Source organism: Schistocerca nitens, chromosome 4 (genome assembly GCF_023898315.1).
Source record: "Schistocerca nitens isolate TAMUIC-IGC-003100 chromosome 4, iqSchNite1.1, whole genome shotgun sequence".
NCBI lineage: Eukaryota > Metazoa > Arthropoda > Insecta > Orthoptera > Acrididae > Schistocerca > Schistocerca nitens.
The window spans coordinates 400819150-400836089 of NC_064617.1; the positions used below are offsets into that span (position 1 = coordinate 400819150).

Genomic DNA, 16940 nt, shown 5'->3' on the forward strand with positions numbered 1-16940 from the left:
CTAGGAATGGTAGAACGATGGGTTCGATGACGGTTTGGATGTACCGTGCACTATTCAGTGTCCCCTCGACGATCACCAGTGGTGTACAGCCAGTGTAGGAGATCGCTCCCCACACCATGATGCCGGGTGTTGGCCCTGTGTGCCTCGGTCGTATGCAGTCCTGATTGTGGCGCTCACCTGCACGGCGCCAAACACGCATACGACCATCATTGGCACCAAGGCAGAAGCGACTCTCATCGCTGAAGACGACACGTCTCCATTCGTCCCTCCATTCACGCCTGTCGCGACACCACTGCAGGCGGGCTGCACGATGTTGGGGCGTGAGCGGAAGACGGCCTAACGGTGTGCGGGACCGTAGCCCAGCTTCATGGAGACGGTTGCGAATGGTCCTCGCCGATACCCCAGGAGCAACAGTGTCCCTAATTTGCTGGGAAGTGGCGGTGCGGTCCCCTACGGCACTGCGTAGGATCCTACGGTCTTGGCGTGCATCCATGCGTCCCTGCGGTCCGGTCCCAGGTCGACGGGCACGTGCACCTTCCGCCGACCACTGGCGACAACATCGATGTACTGTGGAGACCTCACGCCCCACGTGTTGAGCAATTCGGCGGTACGTCCACCCGGCCTCCCGCATGCCCACTATACGCCCTCGCTCAAAGTCCGTCAACTGCACATACGGTTCACGTCCACGCTGTCGTGGCATGCTACCAGTGTTAAAGACTGCGATGGAGCTCCGTATGCCACGGCAAACTGGCTGACACTGACGGCGGCGGTGCACAAATGCTGCGCAGCTAGCGCCATTCGACGGCCAACACCGCGGTTCCTGGTGTGTCCGCTGTGCCGTGCGTGTGATCATTGCTTGTACAGCCCTCTCGCAGTGTCCGGAGCAAGTATGGTGGGTCTGACACACCGGTGTCAATGTGTTCTTTTTTCCATTTCCAGGAGTGTAGTTTGAAATAATAATTTCTCTATTTCAGGAACTTTTGTGGGGAGAATTAAATGTCAGGCAGGTAATATTAATGGGATTGTAGTAATCTTCGGAAGTGACCAACGGTCACAATGAAACCACGTGTAGCAATAAGTTGAAATACTTCCGTGTGCTTAAGTTAAGCTGAATTGCTAGCGTGTGTACAATAAGTTGAAATATTTAAGAAATAGCGTGTGTACCATAAGTTGAAATATTTAAGAAATGGCGTGTGCAGGACTTGAAATTAGAGACGAGTACTTCCACGTGGTGAGTACTGTGTGAGTCTCAAACTGTGTATGAGACAAAAGATAATGAGAAGTACTCGTCCATGGTATCAGTTGAGGACTCGCGTGTGTGATGGATACGTTCTTAATATTACTTTGCGTGATATGATTCCGTGTGACGCTAGATTCAAACTCTGAGAGAGAAGCAAGGTGAGTCGGCCGTCTATCCAGCAACGCCACTTGGCTTGCATTGCACAGGAAGACGTGCAAATATCTCCAGAGTTCATAGTAGGAAAGTAGAATTACAAAGCGGGGCAGTGTCGTGTGAAACTGGGATAAATACTAATTGAAGTGGGAAAGCTGAAAGTGATAATGTTGTGACTATTTAGTGTTTTGTATTTCATGTCGTAGTGTGGTGTATGTCATGTAATTTGGGTATGTGTGGTTTGCATGGGAGAGTAGCAAGGTAGTTGCAAAAGATTAGTGGGTTATGCTTGTTCCTTCTGTACTGCTCGGTCTGGAGGATAGTTTCGTGATGATGATTGTGAGAGTCGAAGTGTGAGAAATAATAAAAGATCCACCATCCTATCCAGAAAGTGCACTGTAGCGTTAAATAAATACGAGAGCATAATATAGAGATTCACCAATGTAAAGCCATGCCCACTGGGCGGAATTTCTCATGTATTATTGTTGTAGGTTATAGAATTTGTGTGTTTAGGTTAGAGAATTTATCGGAATAAATAAGATAGTGAAAAGAAAAAGATTGGTGGACTTTTCCTTCGAATTGTATGTTATCATAATGTCCCGAATTTATAATGTGTGCGCCATTCATATTCAGTGCGGTGGCCACGTGTTGACAGAAGCCGTTAAATAAAAAAAAGAAAGAAAATGTGGTATTGCCAGTGCGTAGTGTACAGTCAGAGTTCTGTAAATTACTGATAGTCAGATGCGTGTTTCCGTTGCGTATTAATCATATAGGAGGTTAACTTGTAACTTAAATGTGAGTACTAGAGTTCATGTTACTCGATAAATAAGAATGAATCCACACGCTTGGCAGACCACTCATCTTGCAGGCCTGACTGCTTGATGCCACAGTATGAGCAAGGCATGTGGGTGCCTCTCACAGTATACTGTACGGATTAGTCTTTCACAAATGAAATCATAAATACGCTACGTTTCTGGCACAATTAAGATGTTCCACATCAAATTATTAAATCCCGTTTGGAAGTGCTATTATCCTTCATTAATTTTCTCGGACACATTGTAGTTAACTACCACTCATCAACGTGATAATGTTGACGGGAACCATTCGTTTCACGTATTCAATCATGTACCATTTACTTCTTTGATTCAAACTTTTCATCTGATGGTATGGCTGTGGGAAACGCTTTAAAACACTTAATTGCATCCTGCTGTAGGTGGAAATGTAATTATTATTAGTAATTCATTATTAATTATGATGAAACAATTTATTTTTGCAAACAGAATTCACGAATATGATAGGAGACAATCAGCGATTTTCTGTATATGTCTAACGAGTCTATTTTACAATTACAGGCAAATCATATTCATACTATTGTGTAACAAATGTTTTTCCTTTATATTAACACCTAAACTTTTTCTTCCAATCTCTTCCTTGTCTGAACACCCTATTTTACACTCAACAGATACACACAAACACAGACAGATGCATTTCATGTTTCTGAATTGTGTGTGCATTTGATGCTACCATTCACGTGAAATGTTTCATAGTTCTTAATCTGACAGCGTGCAAGCGGCTGCGTTGGTACTGAGTATTTGGCAGCAATAAAACAATAAACAATAATCAAAATATCCACGGGTGTACTGCCGGTCTACAGTGTCCAACGGGCACAATATTTCGGCGATCATACATGTCGCCATCATCAGGTGAACTGACGGACTGAGCTCCTGTGAACGTGCCGGCACGGAGATCCGTACACTATGGCTGCTCAGGTGGAACTGGGTTCGGTCGCGGCGGCGGCGGATTTAAATACCCTCCGCCCGCGGCGCGCTCACTCCGCCGTCCGCGCCCCGCGCCACGGTCGCGCGGTGGAACAGATTGCGACGGCGTCTGAGCAGCCATAGTGTACGGATCTCCGTGCCGGCACGTTCACAGGAGCTCAGTCCGTCAGTTCACCTGATGATGGCGACATGTATGATCGCCGAAATATTGTGCCCGTTGGACACTGTAGACCGGCAGTACACCCGTGGATATTTTGATTATCAAATACGCCGGGAGAAACTCAAGAATCACAATAAACAATAACTTTGAAGCAGCCATATTGCCTTGAAATCTGTGGAGTACAAACCACTCGATCGTTAGGTAGAATAGGATACTGCTGACAATTAATCAAAGGTAAATATATTTGCCATTGGAAAATGTAACGTAACACAAAAGGTAAACAGGTATTGAAGGGAAGCAAAAGATGACACAGTCAAGACAACACTATGTTGCTGCAGAAAAAAACAGCAAGGCATATAGAGACAAAGATTGGCGAATTTGTAATGTATTACGTTTTATTTTTATTATTTACTTGTCTTCGATACTACTGCATTACACAGCCATGGGTCTGCTTTCAGAATTAGTAAATGTTGAAATGGATCGTCTAAGAGGTTCAGAAACTTTTGAAAATATTTCTTTCATTCTCGTTAGTGCAGAGATGTAGGTGACAAAATTAATTATACAGTGATATACACGTATACATATTGCGGTAGTATCGCGTACACAAGGTATAAACGGGCAGTGCATTGGAGGAGCTGTCAGCCGGCCGTTGTAGCCGAGCGGTTCTACACGCTTCAGTCCGGAACCGCATCGCTGCTACGGTCGCAGGTTAGAATCCTGCCTCGGGCATGGATGTGTGTGATGTCCGTAGCTTAGTTAGGTTTAAGTAGTTCTAAATCTATGGGACTGATGATCTCAGATGTTAAGTTCCATAGTGCTCAGAGCCATTTGAACCATTTGCACTCAGGTTGGCTGGCTGGCTATGAGCACTATGGGACTTAACTTCTGAGGTCATCAGTCCCCTATAACTTAGAACTACTTAAGCCTAACTAACCTATGGACATCACACACATCCATGCACGAGGCAGGATTCGAACCTGCGATCGTAGCGGTCGCGCGGTTCCAGACTGTAGCGCCTAGAACCGCTCGGCCACTCCGGCCGGCTGCACTCAGGTGTTTCACGTGAAAAGGTTTCCGACGTGCCTATAGCTGCACTACGGGAATCAACAGGCTTTGAACGCGGAATATCAATTGGAGCTAGACGCATGAGCCATTCCATTTCGAAAATCTTTAGGGAAAGCAATATTCCAAGATCCACAGTATCAAGAGTGTGACGAGAATATCAAATTTCAGGCATTACTTCTCGCTATGGACAACGCTGTGGCTGACGGCCTTCACTTAATGACCGAAATCAGCGGTGGTTACGTTGAGTTGTCAGTGATAACAGACAAGCACTTCATGAAATAATGGCATAAATCAATGTCGGACATACGACGAACGTATCCGTTCGGACAGTGTGGTGGCATTTGGCGTTAATGGCGTTGGTTGGACCACAGACGACTGGAAAACCATGGCCTGGTCAGATGAGTCCCGATTTCAGTTGGTAAGATGTAGTGGTAGGGGTTGAGTGTGGCGCAGACCCCACGAAGCCATGGACCTATTTCTCAACAAGGCACTGTGCAAGCTGGTGGTGGCTCCACAATGATATGGGCTGTGTTTACAAGGAATGGTCCGGACCCTGATTATGTTCGGCTACTTGGAGACCATTTTCAGCTATTCATTAACTTCATATTCCCAAACAATGACGGCATTTTTATGGATGACAATGCACCATGTCAACGGGCCAGAACTATTCGCCATTGATTGGAAGACTATTCTGGAAAATTTGAGCGAACGATTTGGCCATTCAGGCGGGTCGACATGAGTTCCATCGAATATCTGTGGGACGTAATCGAGATATCAGTTCGTGCACAAAATCGTCCATCGGCAACACTTTCGCAGTTGTCCGCAGCTCGTGGTCTCGGGTGGCGTTCTCGCTTCCCGAGCACGGGGTCCCGGGTTCGATTCCCGGCGGGGTCAGGGATTTTCACCCGTCTCGAGATGACTGGGTGTTTGTATTGTCCTCATCATTTCATCGTCATTCCTGAAAAGTGGCGAGATTGGTCTGAGCAAAGGTTGGGAATTTGTACTGGCGCTGATAAGCGCGCAGTTGAGCGCCCCACAAACCAAACATCATCATCATCACTTTTGCAGTTATGGATGGATATAGAGGCCGCATGGGTAAATGTTTCTGTAGGGGACTTCCAACGACATGTTGAGTCCATGCGACATCGAGCTGCTGTAATACGCAAGGCAAAAGGAGGTCCCTCGCGATATTAGGATGTATCCCACGCTTTTTGTCTTCTCACTACATGTCTCATGCAGTCATCTGTAATTATTTAATAGAGCTCCTCCCTTTATTACATCACATTTTACTTTTCCTTTGTGTTTTTATTGCTAATGTTGTTTCTTCCCAACCTCTACTTTACTTTTGCTCTTCTGCTGTTATTTTTCTTTAATTCTAGTCGCCCCTACCCCCCGCCCCCCCCCCCCCCCGCCCACTCGAGTGTAACCTTCAGCTTACATCTTGAACGACTCGCTGTTGTCAGTCACTTCCGTTGTCTTTTCATAGGTTATGCTAATTAGCTCATTATTTTTCTAGTTCTGATTCTTGGGTTTTAATACTCGTACTGAACGAGGTGGCGCTGTGTTTCGCACACAAAACTCGGCAGGACGTCGGTTCGAATTCGCACCCGGCCATCCAGATTTAGGTTTCTCGTGACTTCCCTAAATCGCTCCAGGCAAATGTCGGGCTCGTTGCATTAAAAACGGCACAGCAGTTTTCCTTCACCGTCCTTTTGTGACCCGAGTCATTCTCCAGCTCTGACAACTTCGCTGTCGAGGGGACTTTTAACGCTAATCTTCCTTCCTTTTGATACTCATGACAAAATTTCTATTAATTCCTCTGCTGTACTCCTACATAATATTAGTAAGAATAATGGTACCAATATATTCATTTCTTCCATTAGGCTAGTGAGAAGTGCTGAGATAAAAACTGAATGATTCATTCAAGTTATTAAAATGCACGTTTGTCTTAGGAGCTTTATTCAAGCTCGATTCCTCTCTTATTTTTCACTCATGAGATAGGGTTGGAGATTACTGACATCGTAAAGGTATGCAATAGCGTTGTTGCAATTTTACGGAAGAGGTGGGCTGTGCAGCCTGATATCTTTTTATGTTCCGTAGGTATTTGCCAGAATCTCCCAGATGGCTGCTCGGCAAAGGGCGACCAGAGGAAGCTCTCAAGGTTCTGGAGAGCGTAGCAGCAACAAATGGAAAGCCCCTGCCTTGTGACACGTGGATGAGGCTTGCTTACCTGTCTGAGCAGAGGACTCCACGCATGGACATCAGAAGCATCGTTAGGAACAGGAACCTCTTTAAAAACACGTTTTTGTTGCTTATTAGCAGGTATGGGAATGCAAATCGCTTTTCATATAATTTTTGTAACTCGAACGAAAATGGTGATTTATGACGCTACATAATGAATATATACTTCTGGATCTTCAGATCCGCAGTGAACAAAACAGTTGAAAGACTAATCTCAGCACACTACAGTCACCCTCTGATAACAGAAAACGATGAGCGTTCTTAGTGGTAACATTTGATATTGGTACATATTTAATTAATTGCGATTTAAGTGCTTTTTTGTTCTATATATGGAAGGCTTTTAAAAATTGATCTTAGTTTGCAGCTGAAAATTTGTGGTTTTTGCTGCTTATAAACGCCTTAGTTACTTATGTAGTTATTTTCAGCGTCTTCTCACTGAATGCAACACTAAACTGTGAACACATAATTATCCAGTTACCAGTGTGACGCTGTGGGGCAATCATCACAAACAGCAGTGTAGCGTTCATATCTTTAACCGATTGTTAAATTTTCTTGTCAGTGGCGGATATAGCTTGCCAGTACAGATTATGTGGTCATATAGGCACAACGTATGATACAGTATTCTTGTTTACAACTTCAAAGTGTAAACATTCTAAACTGAAAGAAAAAGTACAAAGGCTTCCTAAAATATTGTAAATTATCAGTAAAACTTATGAAAATAGTACTCAAAGATTAATTACGTACAGTCTTTGGCATGAAACCTGGTCTGTGACCAGCTTTCAAAGCGACTGTGTAAGATGAAAGCCTTGCACCTGGAATTGTTTTAAGCAAGGGAGAAGTTTCCCCAAGTTTGAAATATAAGTGGTGCGCAACGTTGGAGCCCCGTGTCTGAAAGTTTGACCTTTGAGAGGATTTACCAGTTTGGACACCTGCTGTGTGTGCTCTGTAAAATTCCAGCAGAGGGAGTTGTGCACAGACGTTATCTCAGGCTCACTTAGCTCTGAGAGCTCAGTCCAACTAGAAGGCACTTATGTTAACTTTTCTGCAAGTATATGAATGGAAACAGGAATGGCTTGGTGCTGTCTCAGGTGTATTGTGAATTGAACTGGGGACCTAGAAACGACGGAGAGGCTTCATCCCGCTGTAGCCCTCAGTGGTTCACAACCCCACAACAGGCCACAGCAGTCCATCCACCTCACCACTTTTATGTTTGCATGGTAGAGTAATTATGATGTACATGTACGTGAAGACAGTGTTTGCGCAGCAATCCCCGACACAGTGTAACTGATGTGGAGTAAGGAGAACCAGCCCGCCTTCGCCGAGGCACATGGAAAACCGCCTTAAAAACCATCCACAGGCTGGCCGGCACACCGGACCTCGACACATCCGCCGGGCAGATTCGTGCCGGGGACCGGCACGCCTTCCCTTTCGGGAAGCAGCGCGTTAGACTGCGCGGCTAGCTGGGCGGGTGCTGTCTGAGGTGCTAAGCTGGAAGAGGAGTGCTTTAGCGGCAAACAGTGAAGATATGCTGCCACGTTCTTTTATTTCTGCCGACCTCGAGTGCGGACAACGTGTGAAGGGAAACGCACACAAGGTGGCGTGTAGAGAAGGTTTAAGATTCCAAATTACCCACAGCAAGATCGAAATTCTGCTCAGCTGCAGTGAATAACATACGGTTTTATTCCACGGCACGCAAATTTGGGAATCTCATTACCTCTATCCCACATCCACTACGTAGTAGTCGTCCCTGAGCAAAATTATTGCGTAAATTTGTAGCCTATTAGAGAGCCAACAGTTTGTACAAGATACCAATTTTATTATGTCTTCAATGAACCAAAAGTAAGTACAGTTGCACCATGCATTATATATTAGTAGTAAGTTATGTCTATAGTTTTACAGTCATTTAATTTACTGGATATGAAAAGACTAACTTAGCGATGTTGTACAGTTTTAACATTATATAAGAAGTAACTGAATATTTATAAATTGTACAACATCTAACTATCATGTATTTTAGCATAGTTCATAAAAGACTTCATTAATGTAAATCAACGAATAGTCTAGAAAATTGTATATTATATTGTGTACATGACTGGAAGGGAAGTAATAAAAAGCAGCAGCCAACAACAAGCTAGACAGCTGTGTAGGGGGAGTACATGTTAGATGGAAGGGTTAGATGACTGTTGTTGTTTGGGGATGAGAGAGGACACTCCGTCCAGAGAGTGAATGGAGAGAGGGGAGGGTTAGCAAAGACTTTGTGTAAGCACAGTACAGAATAGTTGTTGTTACTATAGTCGAGATAACTTTGCGAGAGAAGTCAGTGTGGGACATTGACGTCATTGACGTTTTTTGTGAAGCATTTTGTATTGTGAACTGTTAAGTTTTCGCTAGGTGTCTGTGCTAAGATAAGTTATAAGAGTAGGAAACGAACTTTTTCACTATTTAGTGGCGTATTAGTGAAGCACTGTGTGCATTGCCTGCCAGCTTGGAATGCTGTTTCGACAGTTAATAGTCAAAGTAAATAATTTCATTCGAAATTTGAAGCTACATTCAGGTGTGGCCAGGAATTCGGCACGTGGGCGGTGCTTTGACACGTTGGTTTCTCTCTCTCTTGTTGATTACTCGCTACCCACACCATCCTGCTTTGTTGTCCGAGTGGCAACCGTGGCGGAAATGCATGCGCGTCGCTTAGAAGGCAGAACAGTTACGCCCGGATAAGTGACCGGCTGTCGTGCATCTTGGTTTCATGTTATGCTACTATCATGAAATTCGAAAAACTTAAGCTGTCTATCATAAAGAGCGGCATTATACTGTTACTCTCTGCTGTTAAAAGAGCATACATCAATAAAAATAATAAATTGAAATATGTTGGAGTTTGCACCTTTATCAGAAGTTGTTCCTGCCACAATGTGATTTTGGTTTTAAATGCATCCACATTTGTCGTTTTAAATCAGATATTAATTGCTTCTAGCGAAAACTTAAAGAGTTCACAATACTGAGGTCGTTGAAGTGTGCAATCAAGTTAACTAAACATGCGAGGTCTCCAATCTATTCCGAATCCTCTAACGTTGTTTTCTGCCTTTCTTTTCCCTTCATAAATTGAACAAACTCGTTCCAGGCATGCCCCTCGACTTAATCAACGTACTTCGCAGTAGTAAATAATGTCTCCAGTTTCTTACCGCAGTTCCTTTAAAAACCGTTACAACTGCCGATATAAAGACCTATGTGACTGAAGATAATTTTCTGTTCGGCCCACCAGTTTCATGACGTGCTCCATCCCAGAAAATTTAGCACAAAGTTCTCCTTGATGTACGAATCAATGAATTCTGTACGAATCGTTTGTTGGTCTTTATACTGTGTTTTGCAGCAATGCTACGAGCCCATTTTGAGTCCATCCCATCGCAGGTGTTCCATCGGTGGTAACTGACTTGAGACCAATTCAGGCCAACGAGTTCAACTGCCTCGTCAGTCGTTTTCAGCTAATCGATACTTCTCGTTTTGTCTTTCATTGGCACCAGATCTAATAGTTCTTCTGTCACGTGTAAACTGTTGTGACTTCACGAACATGCACTGTTAACCCAAAACATTATGACTACTGCCCACCGTGAGGTGGGATGTCGCCTGGTTGCGTTGTTGGAATGTGACACGATATGGAAAGTATGTAAGTGGATAAAAGATGGATGTGAAATCATTCTAGCGACGATACGGTCCGCAAATTGGGAAATGTACTGACATACGCGACTTTGACAAAGATGATATTATTATTACCCCGAGTCCGTGAAAGAGTATCTCGAAAACGGCGTAGCTGGTCGAATGTTCACGTGTTACTGTAGTGAGTATCCATAAAAAGTGGTAGAATGACAGTGAAGCTACCTCCCGGCGATAAATGGATGGACGTCCACGACTCTTCCGTGGGATTCGGAAGCTAACCTGCTCTGTAAAGCAGGATAGGTGGCGATCTTGTGGCATCTCTGCCGAAAGATTCAAAAATCAAATGGCTCTGAGCACTATGGGACTCAACTGCTGAGGTCATAAGTCCCCTAGAACTTAGAACTACTTAAACCTAACTAACCTAAGGACAACACACACATCCATGCCCGAGGCAGGATTCGAACCTGCGACCGTAGCGGTCGCGCGGTTCCAGACTGTAGCGCCAGAACCGCTCGGCCACCAGCGGCCGGCCTGCCGAAAGAGCACAATGCTGGTGCACGCATAATGGGTTCAGAGCACACCGTTCACCGTACATTGTTGAATATGGGGCCCTATTTGTTCACGTGTTGGCTCAACGACATCGTCAATTACGACTGGAGTGGCCTCAGGAATGTCGGGAGGATCCTGGATCAATGGAAAACTGTCGCCTCATCGGCTGAATCGCATTTTTGACACACCAGGTCGGTGGTCGTCTCCACAAATACCGTCCCCCATGGGAACGGCCGTTTGAAACGTGCACCCCACCATAAGACGCAGGCTGGCGGGAGCAATTTTATGCTGTGGGACACATTCTGCTGCGCTCACATGGGACCTATGGTAATAACCGAAGACAAGTTGACAGCTGCTGGCCACCTGCGTCACTTCACGCTTGTCTTCCCCGACGGTGACGTCATCTTTGAGCAAGATAATTGTCCGTGTCTCAAAGCCAGAACAGTGCTACAGTGTTTTGACGAACATGATAGTGAACTCACGTTGATATCTTGGCCACCAAATTCGCCTGACGTGAATCTAGTGTAACCCATATGGGTCACCATCAGGCGCCAACGCCGCGCCCACAAACCAGCAACCCGTTGTTTACGGAAATTACATGACTTATTTGTAGAAATCTGGTGCCACAACCTCCACAAACCTACCAACAAACTGACGGATACGTGACGTGTGGAATCGGTGTTGTACTGAGTTCGAGAGATAGCCCAAAAAGCTATTAGGCAGGTGGTCACAATGTTTTGGCTCCTCAGTGTAAATCACGAGTTGATTCGTTTTCGCATTGTCGACCGATTCGTCCAGAGCAATAGAGAATGCAATGTACATGCTGGGCATTTTCAATTCATCTACATCTACATTTATACTCCGCAAGCCACCCAACGGTGTATGGCGGAGGGCACTTTACGTGCCACTGTCATTACCTCCCTTTCCTGTTACAGTCGCGTATGGTTCGCGGGAAGAACGACTGTCGGAAAGCCTCCGTGTGCGCTCGAATCTCTCTAATTTTACATTCGTGATCTCCTCGGGAGGTATAAGTAGGGGGAAGCAATATATTCGATACCTCATCCAGAAACGCACAATCTCGAAACCTGGACTGCAAGCTACATAGCGATGCAGAGAACCTCTCTTGCAGAGACTGCCACTTGAGTTTGCTAAAAATCTCCGTAACGCTATCACGCTTACCACATAACCCTGTGACGAAACGCGCCGCTCGTCTTTGGTTCTTCTCTATCTCCTCTGTCAATCCGACCTTGTACGGATCCCACACTGATGAGCAATACTCAAGTATAGATCGAACAAGTGTTTTGTAATCCACCTCATTTGTTGATGGACTACATTTTCTAAGGACTCTCCCAATGAATCTCAATCTGGCACCCGCCTTACCAACAATTAATTTTATATGATCATTCCACTTCAGATCGTTCCGTACGCATACTCCCAGATATGTTACAGAAGTAACTGCTACCAGTGTTTGTTCCGCTCTCATATAATCATACAATAAAGGATCCTTCTTACTATGTATTCGCAATACATTACATTTGTCTATGTTAAGGGCCAGTTTCCACTTCCTGCACCAAGTGCCTATCCGCTGCAAATCTTCCTGCAATTCGCTGCAATTTTCCAATGCTGCAACTTCTCTGTATACTACAGCATAATCCGCAAAAAGCCGCATGGAACTTCCGACACCATCTACTGCCTGTAGACATCAGATACCACGACAGCTATGTGGCTAGTTATTGTTTGTCGCGAAAGGATAATTTCGGAAAACTTCTGTCCTCCAATGGCTTCCCGAATTCCACTGCTTCAACAGTGCACTCTGTAATGAACTCGTCATGAGTAAAAGGTTTATTAGATCTGACAGTTTCGAGTGCTATCTTATAGCTTGTTTTTAATGATGGGCTGCTACAGGTGGTTGCAGGCTAAAAACAAGAAACTTTAGAATTGACTGTAAACACATTGGATTTCTACCAGCAAGTAGGTACAAATACAAGCAGCACAAACAATGATTTTCGTATGTTATGTTGAGATCGGCTTGCTGTGCAGCCCTGCACCTTTGAAGGTGCGCCAACCTGTTTCCTGTTTCGTGACCAACTAAATCTTTAAAGCCCTCCCGGCTAGCCGCGCGATCTAACGCGCTGCTTCCCGAGCGGGAAGGCGTGTCAGCCCTCGGCACGAATCTGCCTGGCGTATTAGCGTCGATGCCGGCCAGCTTGTGGACGGTTTTTACAGCGGTTTCCCATCTACCTCGGCGAATGCAGGCTGGTTCCCCTTATTCCACCTCAGTTACACTATGTCGGCAGTTGCTGCGCAAAAACTGTCTCCACGTATGCATACACCATAATTATTCTACTATGCAAACGTTTGGGTTACATTCGTCTGGTATGAGACGTGGCTGGGTGGTGGGCGGGTGGTGAGGGTGGGGGTGGGGTGGGGGGGCACTGGGGACCGAACAGCACAATAACACTGGGTTCGGTGTGGGGCGGCGGTGTGGTGGGTGAACTGCTGGTTGTGAACCAATGAGGGCTACGGCGGGACGACGCCTCTCCATCGTTTCTAGGTCCCTGATTTAAATACACGATACACAAATCTTTAAATGCCTTGTGCATTATGGTGTACTGTCATTCTCTAGCTTATTTGCGGTGCCTGGCGATTATGTGGCTGTTTAATAGACACTGAGAATTTTCATCCTTCTGTTCGAAAAAGTACTGTAATTCTCAATCATATTTAAATGCTCGCAACAACAAGTTGCTAGACTGCCTCTTTTTGAGTGTACGTGTCATTGCAGCAACCACTTTTCCTTCATACTTCCTTTACACCACAATCATATAGCGAGGAATACACAGTCCTGGCATTACGAAAAATACCGCACCGTGCTCCGAAAGAAACAGTGCCGCATCGCATTACTTCGTGAAATGACGCGCTGTATCGAGTACTTCCGAGACTGAGCGAGGAAAGTCGAGTAACGGCCCGCACACAGCCCGCACATCGCCCGCGCGTGCATGTTGGCAGACGGAGGCCGGATCTGAGGTGCAGTGCCGTCTAGGTAAATCAATTATGTTGACTCCACCTACTTACATTCATATTATGCTGCACTCCAAATAAACTTTATAAACTTTAATTGAAAGAAGGATCTATTTTACCCAGTTCGTGGTTGGCCCACAAGTAATTATTTTCGAGCCAAAGATTTGGTTTCAAATCCAATCGTGAGCCCAAGCTCCGACGTAGGATGTCAAGCCACAAATGATATTTTTGAATCATCAATCTTGTGACTTTTTAGATACAGGCCACCACGAATTCCTGTTCTTCAGTAACCTCTTCATCTGAGAGAAGCACCCTGCGTCCTCAATCACCCTGCTTCCTCATTGGTTGTTATATGTATTACCTTCTCTTACTTCCCCTACAGCTTTTACTCTCTGCAGTTCCCTCTCTGACCATGGAGGTTATTTTCCCTGATGCTTTAGCACATACACTATCGTCCTATCCCTTCTTCTTCTCAGTGTTTTCCGTAAGTCCCTATCTTCACCAATTTTGCATAGAACCTCCTCATTCCTTATGTTATTAGTCCACCTGATCTTCACCATTCTTCTGTAGCACCACATCTTGATCGCTTCGATACTCTTCTGTTACAGTTTTACCACGGTGCATGATTCACTACCATACGATATCGTACTTCGAACGTTCATTCTCAGAAATTTCTTCCTCAAATTAAAGTGAAAGTTTGATACCGATAGACTTCTCTTGGCAAGGAACGCCTTTTTATGACATTCTTGCTAAGACCGTAATATGTAACTTTGCTTTCGAGGAAGCAGAATTCCTAACTTCGTCTACTTCATAATTCCCAATTCTGCAGTTGAGTTTCTCGCTAGCCTCATTTGTGCTACACGTTATTACTTTTGTTTTCTTCCTGTTTATTCCATATTCTGTACTCATCAGACTGTTAATTAAATCCCACAGACCCTGTAATTCTTCTTCACACTCACTGAGGATAGCAGTTTCATCACCGGATCCTATCACTGATGTACATTTCACCTTGAATTTTAATTCCACTCTTGAACCTTTCTTTCATTTCCGTCATTGCTTCTTCAATGTGCAGACTGAAAAATATGTTCGAAAGACAGCAACTCTGTTGTACAGCCTTTTTAATTCGACCACTTCTTTCTTTGTCTGTATATTACCCGCCTTTCGCTATGGCTCACTCCATTTTTTACTGCTGAATACTTTTTCTAGGTCGACGAATGCTAGGAGTGTGTCTTGACTTTTCTTCAATATTGCTTCCATTATTACACGCAACATGAGGACTGCCTCTCTGGTGCCGCTATCCTAAAGCCAAACCCATCGTCATTTAACTATTCCTAATTTTTTCCATTTTTCTGTATTTTATTCTTGTCAGCAGCTGTTAGGCCGATTGTGCGATAGTTTTCGCACTTATCCCACCTTGTTAATTTCGGAATTGTGTGGATGATATTTTTCCGAACGTCTGATTGTACATAGTGCGACATGGCGGTAAAAATAAAGAAGACGTGTTTGCAGCGTTTTCACACGAATGTGCATATACAAATGTTGGTAATAAAAATGTTATTGCAAATTTTGGCTCTCACGTGAGTCTCAGGCGATGATTTCCACACTTGGTGCATTAGTACACTTCCACACCCGCGCATTTCTTGAATTAATTATTCACTTAGTCATAAGTACAGTTTATGCTAGGGAACGAGAATTAGGCGATTATTATATTAAAATCAGTTTTTCACGACACAGTTCAATCACTATTTATTGGCGTCGGCCTTTTCTTTCACACAATGAAATTATCACTGGTGAGACGGTTTACTGTTTTACTTTAATAATAATTTGACTCCGAGCCCCCAATAGCAGTAATGTAGGCTGCAATAATCGAAAGTTATTCAATGAATTCGAACAGAACTCCAAGTCCCACTGTCCTCTTTGTTCTAACAGTTTTGGTGCGAAATCACAGTTCGCCACATGTTCACTTACGACGATGTATATCTCGTAAATCGCACTCGCACAAATAATCGTACCACTTCCAGTTCACCAAATATATGCTTGCACACTTCCACTATTAAACAATACTCTTTGTCGAAATAAATCGGCGCGAAAAAGAATTCTCAAACGACCACATGGGCCACCCTCAAGTGAGGCTTGCTCGCCACCCACCCTCCAAAACGACTGACCAACGACTGACGCCTGGTCAAGATGGCCACTCGCTTATATAGGCTTGGACATCAACCCCTCGTTATGCAAGTACCAGTCTCAGCAGTTAAGGTTACAAATTTTGATACATACATCTCTCGAAGAAATAAGCACACCATCGGAACCGCTCTAAAGAGTATATCTTATTTACTATATTACATTAATTTCTAGGATTATTCTATCGCCCGTAAATCAAGTTTTAGTTTTTGCAAAATTTCGCCACTTAGCGCAAATTTGTTTGTTGACATCTGTGCTGCAAAGTTTTAACACAGAACTGCATATATCACCGTTTTTAGGCGTAATATATAACGATCTACACATTGCGCTGCTCAAAATCTTCATATCTATAGTAATTAATTAATTATTGTCGATAAATGTCAATAATAATTTGCAAACAATGAAAACTATTGCAAGTCAAGTGTATAGTATAACTTAACTGGTTTAAATTACGTGCGATGCCACCCAAACTATTTTATAGTGCCGTTCCTTACGTCATGAATTTTCTATTGAATTTTATAAACAATTTTCCCTCAAACTTTGTTTATTGCTCTTTACGAAAATGGTTCAAATGGCTCTGAGCACTATGGGACTCAACTGCTGTGGTCATAAGTCCCCTAGAACTTAGAACTACTTAAACCTAACTAACCTAAGGACAGCACACAACACCCAGCCATCACGAGGCAGAGAAAATCCCTGACCCCGCCGGGAATCGAACCCGGGAACCCGGCCGTGGGAAGCGAGAACGCTACCGCACGACCACGAGATGCGGGCTTGCTCTTTACGGGCTTAATTGTTTATGAATCTTAACATATGACTACGACACTCGATCCGCTATGACGAAATGTTTTTAATGAATGCTCGCTCATCCCTGTAAGTCGGTATTTACTATTTTTTATTAATC

At 44.2% G+C, this 16940-nt stretch overlaps 1 protein-coding gene across 1 annotated transcript in view; it reads left to right on the forward strand.

Moving 5' to 3' along the window:
* The window catches only part of LOC126252792 (solute carrier family 22 member 7-like), a 109234-nt gene that overhangs the window by 49574 nt on the left and 42720 nt on the right, over positions 1-16940 (forward strand). Inside the window, exon 6 of the mRNA XM_049953728.1 lies at positions 6497-6718. Within this exon, the coding sequence (XP_049809685.1) occupies positions 6497-6718 (222 nt within the window). The remainder of the gene's footprint in view (positions 1-6496; positions 6719-16940) is intronic.